This window comes from Manis javanica, chromosome 8 (assembly GCF_040802235.1).
Source record: "Manis javanica isolate MJ-LG chromosome 8, MJ_LKY, whole genome shotgun sequence".
Classification (NCBI taxonomy): Eukaryota; Metazoa; Chordata; class Mammalia; order Pholidota; family Manidae; genus Manis; species Manis javanica.
This window is the reverse complement of record NC_133163.1, coordinates 37,167,170-37,186,459: the sequence shown is the minus strand read 5'-3', so window position 1 is coordinate 37,186,459 and position 19,290 is coordinate 37,167,170. Positions and strand designations below refer to the sequence as shown.

At 39.1% G+C, this 19,290-nt stretch overlaps 1 protein-coding gene across 2 annotated transcripts in view; it reads left to right on the top strand.

Annotated features, from left to right (window-relative positions):
- RHOJ (ras homolog family member J) overlaps positions 1 to 18,267 on the top strand; it is a 97,978-nt gene extending 79,711 nt beyond the window's left edge. The window contains exons 3-5 of one of the 2 annotated variants that reach the window (XM_017654450.3): positions 2,584 to 2,748; positions 4,945 to 5,070; positions 13,071 to 18,267. In XM_017654450.3, the coding sequence (XP_017509939.1) occupies positions 2,584 to 2,748; positions 4,945 to 5,070; positions 13,071 to 13,217 (438 nt within the window). In that variant the 3' untranslated portion in view covers positions 13,218 to 18,267. The remainder of the gene's footprint in view (positions 1 to 2,583; positions 2,749 to 4,944; positions 5,071 to 13,070) is intronic. The other variant, XM_017654451.3, reaches the window with a different exon arrangement.
- The last annotated feature ends 1,023 nt before the right edge of the window (positions 18,268 to 19,290 follow it).

The window sequence follows — 19,290 nt, the reverse complement described above, 5'->3', positions numbered from 1 at the left end:
GGCCTGTGGGCCTCACAGCTGCTCCATAAGGAAAAGCGCCAGATAGGAAACAGAGAGGCAGAGAGACCATGGAAGAGGCTTGGCTTACAGGGCTAGTTGTGTAAAAAGGACATAATAGTGACAAAAGATGAACTGTCCTCTTTCCCACCACACTGCCCACCCCCAACCAACACACAGATTAGGCACAACTCAGCTGAGATGCAACCACTAGGCCTGGCCCAGGATGACCAACGTTTACTCATTGCACCCAAGCAATCCACCCAAATTCCACTTATTTGCTTTAATGGAACTGTAGTAAATGAGCCACAAAAACTGAATTTTAAAATGTTTTTAAGTTTTCTTTAGGATTTTTCAGCATCATTGCCATCTTACATTGCATTTTGTTTAGGTAATTAAAAGCCTTGCTTAAGTTTTAGTAGTATTAGCAATAGTAATAGTTGCAGCCATGTGAACTGAGCCTGTGTGCCAGCTAAGTTCACATGGCTGCAGTAGCTAAACAATAGATCTGTGCGTGCCGCCCACCAGAGTTGACCACACTTAACACTCTAAGGGACTTCCTTTCAGTCACATGTGTCTTGCCTGAGGGTCTCAGCCCCAAGCAAGTTTGCTGTGGGCAAGTTTTCTTAGATCCCTGGGTAAAGCATGAGTCTATATTAAGATTCCTAGATAGCTGAAATCTCAAGAAGATACTTATTCTGTCACTTAAAATTCTTAGCTGAGGGGAAAAAAAGGTTCACAATTCAGAGTTAGAGTTTGTTTCAGGCTAAATATTCCACCCTGGTATTTAATAGCTCTGCAACATTGGTCCATTACTGAACTTCTCTAAACCCTAATGTGAGACTGAGAAATGACAACAGAACATTCTTGGGGTAAAAGGGTTTATACCCAGCTTTATTCTCACGGTGGCAGGTCAAGTACTAGAATCACGTCCACATCCAACAGTCTGTAGATCTGTAACCACCTCCGTCTCCGCCTCCGCCCAGAGTACTGGGCAGAGCACTTTATATAGTGACTCGGTCAGTAAACGCTCATTGCCTAGGGTGTGGAAGCAGCAGCCTAGCAGTAGGCCAGTTACATCAGCAAGCAGTTTAGGGTGAGGTGAGGATCCTGGCCATAGGAACTTCCATTTTCCCCAAAATATGTATACATGTTTATGTGTACTCCTTATAAAGACAGTATTAGAGACAATAGAAAGATAGCAAGGTTGCTATTTTAAAATATCCATGACATATTAGGTTTTTTTAAGTGGCACAACAATATGAACTATATAATCAATTTACCTTTCTTAAAGTAAACATGTATTTACATAGGTAAATATAAAATACTTGGAAGGATACTGTTAAGTAATGGCTCCCTCTGGGAAGAAAGGAAAAACTACTAGTGATCAGATAGGGGGTGAATACTAATTCCTTTCTACTATATGTCATTTTTGAATTATTACAGTGAGCTTATATGAGATTTATAATTTTTTTAAATGTTAGGAAGAGTAGTCAGGACCCTAATAAATGAGTTGATATGTTGCCCATGTCTGTGTACACATGTATGTGATAAATATGGACAGATTGCTTTGGTTGTTTGCCCCATGCATGTATTATGTGTACATGTGTATAATATGTATACATATGTGAAGTGTGTGTATGAGTACATATGTCACATTGTAGTGTGTGAGGGCATGTATGTAATGTAGTATGTACATATGTGTAATATAAATACACATAAAATTACTTTTTGCTTATGTTACTAAATTCTATGAATATATAAAATCTCCTATCACAATAGCAGATTTTACCTTAAACCTACTAAAACATTTTACATACCATAAAAGAGACTTTGAGATATTTTCCCGAAGTTGAGATGAGCCAGTGTTGTATTTTGTCTTTATCATCGCCCCCCAAAACAGAACATGCAGACACGCCTCCTGCAGCAGGGAACTCTCCAACCATGACTCTTCCATTTATATTCTGGTCTGCACGTAAATTTTGGGGGAGAAAACAATCTGGCATTTTATTTATTAGGCCACACTATGACCTCTAGGTAAACTTGGAAACAAATCCCAAATTCTAAGCTCTAAACCCTCTCAAAATATATTTCTTCAAATATTGTAGCGCATGATTGGCAACAACTCTTTGCTTTGCATTTTAGTTAGCTTATTCTAAATTAAATTTCTACAAAATTTTTTAAATCATATATGGACAGATTTCTGTGCCTTGGCCAATGGCCCGCTCGTTTGTCTATATTCAATACAACACAATTCCAAAGTGACAGGAGAAATTGTAATAATCCTTAGTGAATGAGACACAGTAAATGGGTACACTTTATGGTATGTAAATTATCTCACTAAAGCTGTTAAAAATATTTTTTAAGCTCCTCTTAGACCAATTCATAATCTCTATACACAACAAAAAAGGGTTTTTCTGACTGATGGCTCCTTTATTTCTAGTACTATGTAAAGGGAACCACCGGACTCCAGGGCAGGGGCAGGAACTGGTCGGGGCCCCGCAGTGGAATCTTGCCTGTGTCACTCCGTGGAGCCACAGGAGACCCTCTTACCCGGGCTGTTCAAACTCTCTGCTCTTCCTGCAGGAGGACTACAACCAGCTGAGGCCGCTCTCCTATCCCAACACTGATGTGTTTTTGATCTGCTTCTCTGTCGTAAATCCTGCCTCTTACCACAACGTCCAGGAGGAATGGGTCCCAGAGCTGAAGGACTGCATGCCTCACGTGCCTTACGTCCTCATAGGGACCCAGGTTAAAAGGCTGGTGATGGCAGGGTGGGGTGGGTGGGGCGGGACACAGCAAAAAAGGAAAGACCTTCTAGAAATTTCTTGAATTTTCTCTTCTACCAAACACCTGAGTATCTGAGATGTATCTGTCCCATAAACAGCCATTCTTAAGATCTATATGATTATTTAGCCCATAGTTGACAAGACAACAGCTATTTAATAGTAAGCAGGAAGTTTTGATGCGGCCTTTAAAAATTAATCTCTCAGCTTTTTATTATCAAATGAAGTTATTTTTTAAATATACACCCTCCTCCAGCCCTGAACCAGAGGAATAAGGTGGGGATGTCTATTACACTTTTACCTAAAATTTCCTGTATCTGAAATCCACAATTGTTTGAAAGTTACAAAATAGGTGTGAATGTCAAAATGGCCACAGAATCAGAATGGGAGCATTATGACAGAAACTCCTCCACAACACCCCCAGAGAAGGAAGACAGATTCTCTCTCCTCCATTTCCTTTGAGCACCTTGATCTTCCAGATCCTAGAAAAGTTAAAACCAATATACCACATAAACAAACCAGCGACTTGTAAAAGCCTCTAACATATCTTGAAAGCTAATAAACTCCATAATTTGAATTTCTAATGGTAAGCAGAAATGTATTAAAGATTGTTCCAACTTTTCATAGTTTTAAAGAATTTTGTTCTTTGATATGTTAAAACCTAAATCACTATCCAAAGGCAGAGTAGTAACACTGAAGGGCTTTCTTGCCTCTCTATTTCTCACCTTACATTCTGCTTGACAAAGAGTAATTTTAAAAATAAATAAATGAAAAAAATATTTCCTAGAGGAGATGTGGATAATCAAAATTCATAAAACATAGTACAGTTCATGCTTCTGCTCTGAAAGATAATTATGCATTGGTTTAAATGAAATCTTTTGCCTTGATTCCTGATGACAGTGTTTGACATTATTGGTGGAGCCCGAGTCCCTGATTCCAAAATATGTGATGGCACATCAAACATCTTTGTGTGATTTAAGCCTGTTTTATAACTGATGGGCACTATGTTGAACAATTAAGGCCAAAAAAAGAAAAATCACACAAATTAGTAAAGCTCAGCAATGTGGTTATAAATGGGACCCTGATATATGAATATATGGTTTTTCTTTAAAACACAAGCCTTTATGTGCCCACATTAACACTCATTCATGTACACATAGGCTCACAAACACAGTGAGATTTTAAAGCAACCAAAGTATTTAATTAAATTATCAAAGCTAATCTAAACATATATGCTATTTTCAAAGTCGTTCTATCTGTGAAAACATTAATGCTTATTCCTTCAGCAAGTCCTTTGGAAATTCCTCTTCAGGACTTGCCTCCAGAGCCTGCAGCAGTCATTAGACTATCCTCACAGGGGGCATATCTTCATCCCTTTGAGGGTGAATATTTGGTTTGGAAAAGTAAAAAAAAAAAAAAGTGTATTCAGAGTCAGGAAATAAACTATTTTAAAAAATGAGTAATAACTTGGGCTCAAATAGCTCAAATAAGGCATCTCTGCAAGGTAATAAGGCTGATTGATCATCTTTTATCTATACTTGGGGGTCCCAAAATTAACAGAAAATACCAAAAACACCTGAAACTGCCACAGAATCATTGAAGTTCTCTGCTTACAGGGTGATTGCTTTAAAGGGAATGCACGTGGAAAATCTGATATTTACATTTACAAAGAAATCACTTTATTAGACATAATATGGGCATCCATATGTGCTTCTGTAAAAAAAATATGGCCACTTCATATTTTGTTAAGTGGGAAAAACATCTCTACTACAGCAGATCTTTGAACAACATAAGTTTGAACTGTGTGGTAACATTTACATGCAGATTTTTTCCGATAAACATATTTGAAAAATGTTTTAAGATTTGTGAAAATTTGAAAAAACATCTTCCTTCCCCTAGCTTACTTTAAGATTACAGTATACAACACTTAACAAAAAATACATGTTAATCACACTGTTCATGTTATCAGTAAGGCTTCTTCTGATCAGCAATAAGTCAATAGTTAAGTTTTGGGGAATCAAAAGTTATATGTGGATTTTCAACTGCATGGGGGAGTCAGTACCCCTAACCCTGCACTGGGTCAACTGTGCATCACAGTTTAAAGTATCTGGTAAGTTCTGAAAAAAATAAATGAGTTCATCCCATCTGTATTTTTTACCAGATTGATCTCCGCGATGACCCCAAAACCTTGGCCCGCTTGCTGTATATGAAAGAGAAACCTCTCACTTATGAGCATGGTGTGAAGCTTGCAAAGGCGGTACAGTCAGATTTGAATTTAATTTTAAATGTATGCTGAGGGGAGTTTGGTGTATGCTGTGGGATGGGTAAGCTATGTAGGCTTTTGCTTTAAAGTGCAGTGTGTTCAGAATCTTCTCTGCTTTGTACCCCTCTCTCTGTTCCAGTAAGGCTGGAGGGGACCATTTGGTTAGTGTTCTTGTCAACCAGTACTGTCTGTTTCTCGTTAAGAATGAAACTTGGTGAATTTAAACAGCTAAAGCACTTATCATTTGTATTAGCATCCTTCAGAAAATCCACATGCCAAATTTAGTATGAATAAAGGAAGTCATTAGATATATATTTGTATATCTCACTGCTTATTATCAGTGTAATTCACTTAAATGACCCCATAAAAGGCATTTTGTGATTTACTTGCAAGAAACTTTGATTAGCATCTTGCAGGGTTATATTTGTTCGATATTTCTCACCATGTAATGAATGGCCCTTTAGAGAGGCTAGATTACGTTACAAACAACCTCTAGAACACTAACATAGACGGAAAGATAACTAATTGGAGAATACAAGTGGCTACTTGACAGATATGAGCAACTTGCTCACATTTGGAGCTGTTTCCACAGACCTTTCTTCATTCTTGCAAGTTGAACATTCAACATAAATAGTGATTTTGTTGGGGAAATTATTTAGAGCAAATTACCACCAAGATGTGTGCAAAAGCAGACACTAAAATGGACACAAGAGGGTGAGGTCATTTGTGATGGAGGAGGCTTACAAATCATTTCCGTGACCTAGTCCACTTCCTTGCTGATTGAGGCACAAACCCAATGACCCTGCAAAATGCATCCTCAGGCAGAGTCAGGAGTCATTCTTTGAAACCAGTCAAGAATAATATTAAGTATAAATTCTCCATGAATTGAAATGGACCTATTTCTTTTACTAAAACTTTCTTATAGGCACCAAAACTAAGTGATACCCTCAAATAGAAATGAACCAAATAAAACTGTTTTTGTGGATGCGATACATGAGAACATCTCACAAATACTTAAGAGACTAAACACTTCCTACCTCTATGAATAGTAATATCGGAACTACCAGAAGGAGCCATTCATCAAGTTTTTAGAATACTAAGCACTTCATAAGCTCTGTCTCATTTCTGCCTCATGTCAACCCTGTTAAGAAGATAGCATTTGTCTCTTAACAGATGAGGCAACAGAGTCTTAGGAAGATAAACATGTTTGATTCACACAACTGATAGTAACAGTCAAACAAGTCTAACCGAGCTCTGTGGACATCACCCCTGTGTCCCTGACTGTTGTGTAAACTATCTCCTCCAACCATTTATTTTTCCTCCTGTAAAATGGGTGTGTGCCTATAGGTTCTTCTACCTTTTCCTCAGACAGTCAGCTTAAATTCTCTCGCTAAGGTACATAAACACATAGCTTTATAAATAATTGTATATGATACCTAGCTACACGCTTTTCACAACAAGGAGGCCTAGAAGGCTCAGCACCAGCTTTTTTTGCAGGAGCTTGGTCTCGGTGTCCCTTGCTTCTGTCCTGTCTCCCACCATCATCCTGTCAGCAACCTAGCCTGACTTCCCATTTGGGACGTTGTTTCTCCCCTCTGAAAGAAATCGTTCCAAAGCCTCCCATCTCATTTCATACTTATTTTAGGAACAATGGCTGAGATCATCACTTTATTGCCTTTTTGCCAGTTTCTCCTAGCAACTGCTCTCAGATACAGAGAGAATTATGTTTAGCTAACAAAATCCAATTTAGAAGAAAACCAAGCAAGAGTTTAACTTGTTTCATCACAACTCATGTAATTATAGAGACGCTTTAAGTCTCTCCGCTCCCTGACTTTGCTGTCAAGTAGTTTATAAAAGCAGCTAGCATTTATGCAGTGTTCGTAGTGTGCTTTGTGCCAAGCACTTTACATGCCCTATCTTAATTAATCCTCACAGCAACCCCCTGAGGTGTGTATACTATTATTCCTGCTGTCCTAGAGGAAACTGAGGCTCAGAGAGGCTGAGGTCACCCAGCTAGGAAGTGGCAGAGCTAGGATATGAAACTGTGCTATAACCACCACTCTCTTCTGCTTCCCTCCTAAAATCTGAAGAGAAACCCTTAGGTTTGGGGCTTCTTTTTTTATATATACTGAAGTCCTGTATTTTAATGTGTATATTCTCACTAGAGCTTAAATGCTGTGCGAGTTCAGATTTTTCAGAATCCGATTCCCTTTGTTCAATATTTTTCATTTTCCAAAGCATTTTTCATCGATCTCTTTTTGGTCTCAAAGGGCATTTTTCATATCATACAGATTTACAATTCTCTACAGCCAAAGTCACCCGTGTGTACATAAATATTTTGGAAAAATTTGTAATACATATTCATTGTTATCCTTTCACTTGTTTTACCCTCCCTCTTCTTTTCATTATTGTGTTTTTTAATCCTCTGCCTACTTTTCCCATGCTTTACTCCTCTGTGTATGTCCATACTGCTACTGGATTTATTTGACAATAATTGGTTGGACACCTAATATGTACCAGATGCTATGTTACATTTCAGCCCAAGGTTACTCTTTTCCCAACTCCACTTGATACCCCCTAAACATGATTTTCTAAGTTCAGAATTCCTAAAACATTTCTTGATAAAACACTTAACCATTTTTTCCTTCTTTGGACCCTGGCCTCTTTCGTGCCCCCTCCTGCTTAGCAACCTTCTCCACCCTGTGCCTTCCTTTATTATTGTCCTCTTTGTCTTAGCACCTGTTTGCTGTAGGGTTTTTAACATGCTCCAATGGGGTTTAAAGCAGCAAAATTGCTGCAATAATCATGTAATTAAGGTTCAGTCACATTAATCAACTGGAGTCTTTAATGCTGTCCTCTTGACTGTGAAAGTGGCCATCACCCCTCCTGTTTTATGTGTCGGCATTTCCTCTATCTCCCCTGGTCACTGAACATCAGCCGCTTCACCGCAGGGTGCAGAGATGAGTGAGAGACAGCCCTGTCCTCAAGAGGCACAGAGGCCAAAAGAGGGGACAGCAAAAGCACACCAACTGAATGCATCTGACCGCAAACATGCACAGAGTACCCAGGAAGCGGAGAGGAGGGGCTGGCGGACATATTCAGGGGAGAAGGATTGAGAAACAATTTCCTGGAGCAATTAATATCTGAACCAGGTTTGAAGCTAAGGACAAGTTTGTCAGTAGATTAAGTTAGGGAACTGAAGGGAAAAAAGTTCCAAATAGGGAGACTGGTACCTGCAAAGGTATCCTTTAAAACACAGGGAGCAGCACCCCTGGGAAGTGATGGGCCAAATTTACCCACAAATGTTTTGACCAGTCCACACAGGTATTTTTAATGTGATTTAAATTATGGCCAACATTGAACAATTTGGAAACTTCACATAAATATTCACATTTCTGGCTTCTCAAACCATCAGAAGGTCTGGCAACACTAGGCCAGCATTTGCTTATCAGCTGCAACCTTTAATCAGTCTTCTAGACAAAGTATGTACCCTTCAGTTTGCCACAACCCCCACCCATCCCTATCAACCGAACTCAAGCAGCGCACTCATATTATCCACCTGTGAGCTGGTCATCTTTGCTTTATAGTGTTGAGAAAAATCAGCAGCAAACCCACCCAGCCTAGAAACACTTCTCCCCTTTAGTGATTTGACCATAATGCTGATTTATTGAGATGAAATTTCTTTCACAAGTATTAGATTCTTTTTCCTCTCCTTGGTGCACAAATTGCCCTTTCTGTGTACCTTTCCTAATTCTTAAATAAGAAATAAAAAACTTCTCTGTTATTTGCTGATTCCTTACACACCTGCTTACTGTGTACTCTAACATCTTTTTTCTCCATTCACAGGAAATACCTTACTTTCACCCCCTCTTCTCTCATCCTCACAGAGTTCATAACAACATCTCCATTTGTTCATTAGTTTTGTTCTTTCAGCCACATTTCTTTACATTTCCTAGAGGTAGCCCAACAGAGCAGTTAAAACTACAGCTCAGGAGACAGAAATTCAAATCCCTGAAATTTGCTTAGCCATGTGGCCTTATGGAGGTTACCTAACTTCTCTGGGCCTCAGTTTTCTAAGCTACAGATGAGGATGGTTGTAGACCTACCTCACAGAGTTCCTATGAGGAGTCAGTGAGCCAGTGAGCCCTGAGGTCAAGTTCAGCAGGCCTAGTCATCAGTCTGGGTGCTATCCCAGATGTGTCTGCAGCTACGAAGACCTCTTCACTTTTATTCCTTCAGTCACACTCTCTCCTGTTCTGTAGCAGCTCTCACCTCCACAAGGATGACTTGGAGGCAGCACTAGGGTTCCTTCTACTTGCTTAGTTATTGTGGGTTTGCTTGCTGTTTCTTTGGTTTTTAATTTCTTCTTTTCAGATTCTTGTATGTTCTGTCCACCTCTGATAAACTTCCCAGCTTTGGGGAAATACCTTTTAGTTACTATAGAGTTATTAGAAAAAATGTTTTCTTAGTTTATATTCCTCAATCTCTATTTTTTCTTGAAAATAAATCATTTCAGTAAAGTATATTTCAGATGGCTAACATGTGTATCTAAATAAGGATCCAAGAATCCTGAGCCTTTGCGGAGTGGTTCTAAGGCTTGACTGGTCAAGTCACTTTGTTCGAAGAGCCAGATGAAGTTGCTTATATAAGAAAAGCCATGTTTCCTTTGGACAGTTTTCCTTTTTGCATCTTTAAGGGCACAAATGGCTTTTTTAGCAACCCCTGTAACATGGCTCTGTCTTTTCCTTGAACCAGCATGAATTCTCCTCTCTGACCCTCAGAATACTTGATATATGGTTAACAATACTCATCTCATTACTGAGCTCTGTTTCTCACACATATTTTCTAAATTACACCCAAAATCTATCTGCCACTTTTCTGGGAACTATCAGTACAAAATAATGTTATATTAACCCAGTTATACAATAATGCCTTAACCTACTATTTCATTGTCTTCAGAAATGTCTGAAGTGGGAAAGACAAGTTTGGGTCCCTCCTACAGTATCAAAAGGAAAGTTCTGACATGCTGTTAGCAGCCCTCTGGGGGAAAGAAAGAGCGCACTTGCCCATCTCACAGAACCAGACAGCTCAGAACCCCACATGTGGGCAGAGCTCAGCACAGCTCCCCTGTAATTTCCAGAATCAACTGAGGCTTGTGATCATTAGTGAGGAGGTATTCCACTGGAATAGAACAGCCTCACAGCACTTCATGGGAATATTTTCAGGATGACTGACAGAGCTGGCACATTATTCAAGTGGTGTGCTTTTCGCATGTTCATATCAAGTCTGGGCCATAATCCCAAAATGTAACGGATGACATTTCATGACATTATTAGGAAAATTTTCTCTACCATTAATTCTTCTCTTGCATCCAATTGTTTTTTTTTCCAATTGTGTTTAATCATATAAAAAAACCATTTTCTAGTGCAAAGGCCAAATCATGGTCAAAATGAAACCATAAAATCTTTCTCTGGGTATTTTCCATTTGGTCACAAAGGAACCATTCTTTACAAGAGCAACAAATGCATAATATCTTGCCCAAACCAGAACAATTTATGTCATGCTTAGTTTTCATGTCTGCAGGTTTCAAATGAGTGGACCACCTCATCTCATTCCTTGTCGACTTGACCAGCCTCTCTCAGAGTTGAATGATAAGGGTCACAGCCACTGCCATGGAACACGTAGAAGAACACACAGCAAGAGACCCAGATTCTAGGCCCAGTTCTTTCACTTTCTAGTTGGATGTCCCGAAACAATTCATTTTACCTTCTTGGGCTTTTCTCACACTATTTAAGCTAAACCACAAGTTCTTTTAGTCCACATGTTGCAAACTGGCTGGTTGCTGCCAAACATCCCACATCACTGTCTTGCTTGGCCTACAGTATATTTTAAAAATTGGTAATTATTAACCCAAAAGCCAACAGTCCAATTCCTCTTGAAAAATACAAAGATGGGCAACAGTGAACCAACATTCCCATATGGCAACACTTGTCTAAAGCTGAGTAAGACCGGCAGCCCCAGAGGGAACATGAGCCTCGCTGTCCCCGGCGATCCCACCTCTCCCTACTGATGCCTCCTACCCTGCTCTATCATCTACTTAAGCTACTGACCCTGTAGGAGGCATGTGATTTTGCTGCCCTGCTTTAGTCATTTATCTGCTGTGCTTCCCAGGAGCTCACCATCTAGCCAACCTCTTCAGAATCTGCTTTAATTTTTCAGTTATTCTTATCATGTGATGCATATAATAGAAGTGTTTCTCCAGGTGCTCTTAATAATAAAAGGCTCACAATCACATTGTTGGCTCATACTGAACTCATGAGCAGTTAAAACCCCAAGTCTTCCTCTCATGAACTAGCTCATGAATTTGACTACCAAACTTGGTCTGCTCTGATCTGCAGTTTTTTAAGTGAGAATTTATGTTCTGGCCTGCATTTCTATATTTCTCAAAGAGATTTTGTGATTATCAAACACACCATAGTATAAAATCATCAAAAGTTTGAAGTAAAGCCCTAAACAAGTACAGAATATTTTTTTACTTATTTTTTATTAAGGTATGATTAATATACAGTCTTATGAAGGTGTCACATGAAAACACAATGTGCTTACTACATTTACCCGAATTATCAAGTCCCCACCCATACCCCAATGCAGTCACTGTCCATCAGCGTAGTAAGAAGCCACAGATCCACTATGTGCCTTCTCTGTGCTATACTGTTCTCCCCACAAGCACAGAATATTTTATCATTGCCATACACATAAAGTGTATAGTAACAGGGAGGGTGTCTCTGTTCATAAATGTATTTTATAATTTTTATTTTTACATATTTTGGGTTTCTTAACTGCTTAAAAAATGCCTTTTAAAGTGTGTTAAAACATACAGGACATGCAGATGACCAACAGACACAAGAAAAGATGTTCAACATCATTAATCATCAGGGAAATGCCAATCAGACCCACAGTGACATAGCACCTCTCACCACTCAGAATGGCTAATATCAAAAAGATAAGAAATAACCAATGTTGGTGAGAATATGGAGGAAAGAGAACCCTTGTGCACTGTTGATGGGAATGTAAACCGAAGCAACCACTATGGAAAACAAAATGGAGCTTCCTCAAAAAATTAAAAATAGAAATACCATACAATCCAGTAATTCCACTTCTGGATATTTACCCAAAGAAGACAATTTGAAAAGATATATGCACACTATGTTTATTGTAGCATTATTTATAACAGCCGAGATATAGAAGCAACTTAAGTATCCATCAATAGATGGATAAAGCTGTGAGATTATATACATATATATATATAGAGAGAGAGAGAGAGAGAGAACATATTTACATATTATATATATATATATATATATATATATACATATAGAATAGAATATTAGCCATAAAAGAGAATGAAATCCTACCTTTCAAGACAACATGGTTAGACCTAGAGGATATTATGCTAAGTGAAATAAGGCAGACAGACCAAGACAAATATCATAGGATTTCACTTATATGTGGAGCCTAATAAAGAGAACAGATGAACAAACAAACAAACAAAACAGACAAAGATCGTAAGTACAGAGAACACACTGGTGGTTGCTGTAAGGGAGAGGGGATGGGGGGCAAGCAAATAGGTGAAGGGGATAAAGAGGTACAAACTTTCAATTATAAAATAAGTCATGCGGATGAGCAATAGAGCATAGGGAATAGTTGCTAATATTGTAATAACTTTGTATGGTGACAGTAACTACACTTACTGGGGTAAGCATTTCATAATATATATAATTATCAAATCACCATGTTATATATCTGAAACTCATATAATATTGTGTGTCAACTAATATCAGAAAGTAAAACATATAAAAATTAGGAGAGCAGACGCGAATTGAAATGCAAAAGGAAAAAAACAAACTCCAAACCAACCCCCTGGCTGTTTGTGGGAGCCGCAGGGGTAGCACCTGGCTGGGCAGAGGGCTGACCCTGTGCCTTTCTCTTTTTCCTCTCATGCCTTTCTCTCTTTTGTGTTTAAGATTGGAGCACAGTGCTATTTGGAATGCTCGGCCCTGACCCAGAAAGGCCTCAAAGCAGTTTTTGATGAAGCAATCCTCACCATTTTCCACCCCAAGAAAAAGAAGAAATGCCGCCCGGAGTGTCACAGCTGCTGTTCAGTTCTCTGAAGTTGCTTGAGACCCCCACCCCACCCCGTTTAAGGGTGAGACCAAGCTCTGCGACCGAGCTCAAGCCAATGAGGAGGCCATGCCAGAGAGAAGCCCCTCCACCCAGAGGCTCTTGCGCCCAATGAGCCCTTCCACGCACAGACACACTCGTCAGCCCACTGCCACGTCCTCCCCACCAGTCAGAGCATCCACGTTGAACACACTGCAAGAACGCTGAGCCCAGATCCAGCCAGTGTCGCTGCTGAGCATGATGGAAACAAAGTCAAAGGCCATCTTGCGTTTTGCTTCTCCCTGTCCAAGACCATGAAGCTGATAGGAAATCACCACAGAAAACCAAAAGAGGAACCCAATTCCTGTATTGGTGGCCTTAATATCTTTTACAAAACATGGGAATACAATACTAACCTTTTTTTCTGAATCTACTGTTCTTCCTATGTGTCCTACAGTCATTTGTATTATTTTAAGAAATTTACTAATTAACCAGTTTACTCAGGCCTCACAAATCCATACCAAATTAGCTTAAAGACAAAAGGTTTTATATTCATTTCTATTTTCAGCATGTTTCTACCAAGGCTATTAGAACCAAGACATACCTCTGAATGCCCGACAACAAGAAGATACAAGAAAACATTGAAACTTGGAAACTTACAGAGCCATGATTTTTTTACCTTGTTGAAAGAAATGAGGGCATGAATTGTTGCACGTCCACATTTTTGCATAAGATTCACCCTAGAAATGCTTACATTGATAGGAAGCCTTATTTTTTCCATATTATACTGTCACAGCAACTTACAAAAATGAACTGTGTTTAAGAAAGTAGTACTTCTGCTTTTCAATCAAATTGATTGCAGGGAGAATATGTCTGGCTTATCTTTTAAAATATTCTTATTCAGCAAAGTGAACTTTTTTTTAAGTATAGTTTTTTTATTGAAATATAGTTGATATACAATATTATATTGGTTTCAAGTGCACAACACAGTGATTCAACAGTTACCTACATTATTAAATCCTCACCCTAGTGCAGTTACTACCTGTCAACATAGATATTACAGAATCATTGGCTATATTCTCCATGCTGCACTTCTGTCCCCATAACCAATTTATATTATATTGAGATTTTTGTGCTTCTTTATCTCCCTCAGCCACCCCACGCACCCGCCCCAACCCTCCCTCATGATAACCAACAGTCCTTCCTCAGTGTCTGTGAGTCTACTGCTGTTTTGTTCATGTTGTTTTGTTTTTAGATTCTACATATAAGTAAAATCATATGATATTTGTCTATCTCCGCCTGGCCTATTTTGCTGAGCATAATACTCTCTGGGTCCATCTCCCTCCCTTCCCTATTGCATGCCCATTTCCTCCCTTGACTTCATACTTTCTCCCATGCCCAATCTGATCTATAAACAGGACCTGGCCATGGGGTAGGAAAAACCAAATGTTTTAAAGTCCCCAAAGGTTAAGCAAAGAGCCTCAGGTTTCCATTTGCTTCAACTGAAAGTGTTCCTCAGCCTGCTCCATGTAAGCTCCTATTCCATGCGAATGATATTTTCCAAGCACAACTGGACTAAAATATCACCTCTCCCTATTTCCTATACTCATTATCCCAAATGTGTAGTTAAGGGCTAGATTTCTGTGTAACCATACACTGGATCCCTGCTTCCAAAATGATGTGCTTCTTAGAACAGGGACTTTGGCCTTGGGGAAGGAAGTAAAAGCCCCCGGTAAGGAATTGTGCACCCTTTCTATGTGAGTCTTCCAAACATCTGGAGATTGTTGCACCACAGAGTGTCACTTCCTAGCTTCTAATTAGTGACTATGAAAGCTTCTAATTAGTCTTATTTGCTTATAATTACTCTGCAAACACCCAGGTAGGCACTTCATGTTTTATTTCAATTGCATAAGCAAAGTGCCTCTTTGCAGCATGAAATTACACCAATTCTGGCTTGAGAATTTCCAGATTCACACTTCTGTTGAGAAAATACAATCTTTCTAGTCCCTTCTGCTCCTAGAAGAATCACATAAAAGAAGAAGTATATGCTGTGTGTCTTTTCTGTTAATACCTTCCATGACTCCCCCTCAGTTCTTCGGGTTTTGTTTGTTTAGAATTTCTGAAATGTGTTTTCCCTTCTCTCACATTTCAAGTTCTATTTCCCTTCCTCCTCATCTAGTTAAACACATACACATACCAACCTAAAAGAAAACGGGAGTTTTGTAAGTCAAAGCTTGACATTTAGAGAAAACAGGACTTTCTGCCTTTGTAAATGGAAATCAATTGTATATAAACTCAAAGTCTGCAGAGCTTATGAATTCATCCTTTACAAACAGTTATGAGCATTTAGCCTTGTAATAAATGAAGTGCTGTTAGCCAGCTTTGTTACATTATTGCATAGTTACATCTTGCTAAAGGGCCACTCCTCACTTCTCATTGATGTGGATGAAAAATTGAGAGCAGTATATTTGCTGTACCAAGGGCAATTTTCCAGACGTGTGCACTCAATGGGCAAATGGTTCCCCAGGCTGTCACCTTCCTAATGGACCACAGGGATTAACTTGTTCATGGTGGGAAGATCACTCTCTCACCTGCAACCAGAATCTGGGAAGAGACTCTTAGTGTCTGTGTGGAGCACAGGCTCCCAGAGGTCTTAGAAGCCAATGACTGAATAAAATCATGAAGAATAAGGCAACCTAAATGAGTCAATGTCATTCCACCAAATTAATCATGTATTCCCTGTTACATGGCAAAAAGTAGTTCATTTCACTAAGAAATGTTTTCTGCCATAGACTGAATAAAACTATATTCTGAAACCAAAGATAAGAAGAAACAGAAATCTGAAAGATCCTTTAATAGTCAATACCATCTTCCAAAGTCAAGAAGGGACAGCTAATCTCCAACTGAAGATAGAGTCTTAACTTTTCAGAGCTAGAAGAAGCCTCAGAAACTGTAGTCCACTGTACAGATGAGAAAACTCAAGCCCAGATGGGTTAAAAGAGATGTGTTGTGGGAGAGCTAGGATAGATCTCAGGTGTCCTCTTACCATCCAGTGCCCTTCACCTCTATACTATAATCTATTTCCTATCACACATACTAAGTTGGAGTCTTATGAGGTGGATGACTGGAGTTGCATCTGTTTATCCTATAGATCCTAGCCACATTCCAACACATTAGTTAGGCCACTATAAATTAAATAATCCATCAAACTGGTAATAACCTAGAGACAAAATATTTGATCTACAGTATGCCTGGAATCCACAGTGTACAATATCATAAATCCCAGTGTAATTGCACAGTATATAGCAATGCAATATAAAATGGCTTAAATCAGTAGCTAGTTCGACAGATTTTTTTTTCAGTCAGATTGTTGATTGGTTGATTGGTAGAATTAATGGATTCCTTGGACTATCTTGGAAACCCAATAGAACTAACACACAAGTCAAAGCCATGTCAACAGTAAGAAATCTGGGCTGGTCTTTGCTAAGATGAGTTATACTCAAAGAACAATTACTGAATGCAATAATTACAGCAACCCTAAACCAGGAAGCACTAAACTGGGAAATCAAAAGACAAGTTATACACATGTGACAAGAAGGGAGATGTGGTCCTGAGATTTCAATAACAATGTATCTGATCATGATATGCAAAGAACCATTTGGAAGATTTCTGGTCCATAAGAGAAATGCCAGATGAAGTGGATGTGACCATACATAATTTTCATGGAATCACCAATAAGGAAATAATATTTAAATGGTAGTAAGGGAGCAATCATACCATGCTCACAATTTTAGGAGAAAATAAAGTTAAACCCACAATTTGAAGCCAATGAAAATGTCATTATTTGGAGTGTAATAACCTTGCAAAGTAGAGAGTCTTCAAGAAGAAATATTTGACTGGAGGTAAGCCTTTACAGGTGAAGTATTGCATTCATAAAGGCAAACTCATCAATGAGACCAAGGTGACAGAAGATTTTTTGCATTAAAGGAATGTGGCACCATGCTGGAAATGATTGTCTAACCATTTATGTCATCATTTTTAAATTCACTCCAATGTTTAGATGCCAGAATGCAAAATGTGCAGTCTCCCTCAACAGACAGAACCATAGGTCACCAGCTAGTCTCTGAAGAGCCATTGAGTAGGCCGCCCAGGTACCAATAAGGAAATACAGCAAAATATTTTCATTTCAAGGAACATTAGGAACAGAAAGGAAAAGAGAAGCTCAGGGAAGCCAAGTTACTTACAAAGGAAGTTAGGTACTGTTAAAAAGGAAACATTTAGAGAATGGAGAGAAAACTAAAACCAAATACAAGGCAAAAATATACACTCAACAATTTTCCCAGAGAATTGAAAACTTCTGCCTGGTTTCTAGAGGCATAGGGAAGAAAGGAGGACTATTCGTATGAAAAGCAGGCCGTCTGTCTGGGTCTAAGCAGAGTCAGCCAGCAGGGTCAGTCTTAATAATCCCGGATAATTCCACTTCATGATTCCTTATAAAATGGATGGCATGCTGGGCATCCCCCTTGGGGTTTTCAATAGCAACGCGGGCCATCACCCTTGAACCTTCTCTGCTAACATAGAAGGGAGAATCAAGTGAAACTTACGAAGAGATATGAGTGAACAAATTATTTTGAAAGTTTCCTGAGGCCCAAACATGACTTAAAATCTGAAAAGGATGATTTTGGGATATCCGGAAAGAACCTCAGTTACTTGTATGAATGATAGTTACTTATCTTCCATGGAATATCTCTAAGTAGAAAGATTGCACTTAAAATACACAACAGCAATAACGAAGTGAAAATATGAGCAAAAGCAACAATGCATGGTGCTTCCGTGGTCAACAAGGACCAGAAAGGAAATTCAAGACCCAACATGTACCTATAGGCCCTTCAGGCATCAGGGGCTGAGATTGGCTCTTTGGAGATCCCTGTAGGATGGGGGAGGGATGATGAATCAAGGAGGGTCTGGCTCATCTGTGAATTTGACGGGATGCCAGTTCCACAACAGTCCTTGGCTTTTCACTTCCACAACAGGAAATTAAAAGCTTCATCTTGGTTGCAATCTATTCTTTTTCTCCTTAGGAGATATTATGTCAAAATTCAGAGCCCTTTTGTGTGTGTATGTTTTAAACGTGTTCTACCCTGGTAATTTCATTTTGTTCTGAAATCTGCAGTGGCTTAGAAACTTCATGATTCTATATAGCTGGAGTCATTTTGTTACATTTTTAGCCATGTCCTCCAAGCCTCCCAACATATGCAGTTATCTTTGATCAACAGGATCTGATCTGTGATTTAGGGGAATATGATGTCTGGGGCAATTTGAGGAGAAGGTCCCTAAGGCCCAGAACTGAGTCTCACAGAGAAGACACAGTAGCACACTTAGCCTCCTAGTGACCCTGCACAAGTCAATCTTTTGAATTTATGTTAATTCTTTGGAGAAAAAATAGAAATATTTTCATGGCAGGGCAATATGTGTGGGGCAGCTTTGTAAATACACACCTAAAATTACCACCACCTGCCATTTTTTTAAAACAATTATTTAAAGCAATCAGATGTTTTTCTCCTGGAGGAGTCATGGCAGGAAAGGTTATGATTTCTACATTCTTCTCATCACCTGGCTTACATTGTTTTTGCTCCGAATAAGCAGTACTTGCTGTTTAAGTACATCTCGGCAGAATTTCATCCCAGTAGAAACAGTCCATGTTCCTCCGCATGTAATCTCTAAGAGGAGATGATGGTCAGGGCTGTCCTGCTGGCCTGCTCACGGGCTGGCCTTCTTACAATCCACTTCTTATGTATGGTTATTCGATGTACCCTTTTCATAGTGAATGGCATATTATTTCACGTACTCTTTAACCTTGCATTTGTTTTGTGCCATTTTCTAACTTTTAAGTCATTAAAATATATTTTTCCTACTCTCATTTCAATCCAAGGCTGTCTCCATTAGACTCTCAAGAAAACCGCCTCTCTGAGGCCTCTGCTGCAATGGGAAATGGTCCAGCCATTCGCTACCCAAACAATAGCCCATCAGCTTCACCTGACAGCTCTCAGGACTAGAGGCTCTCAGGCCCAGTCCAGACCTACC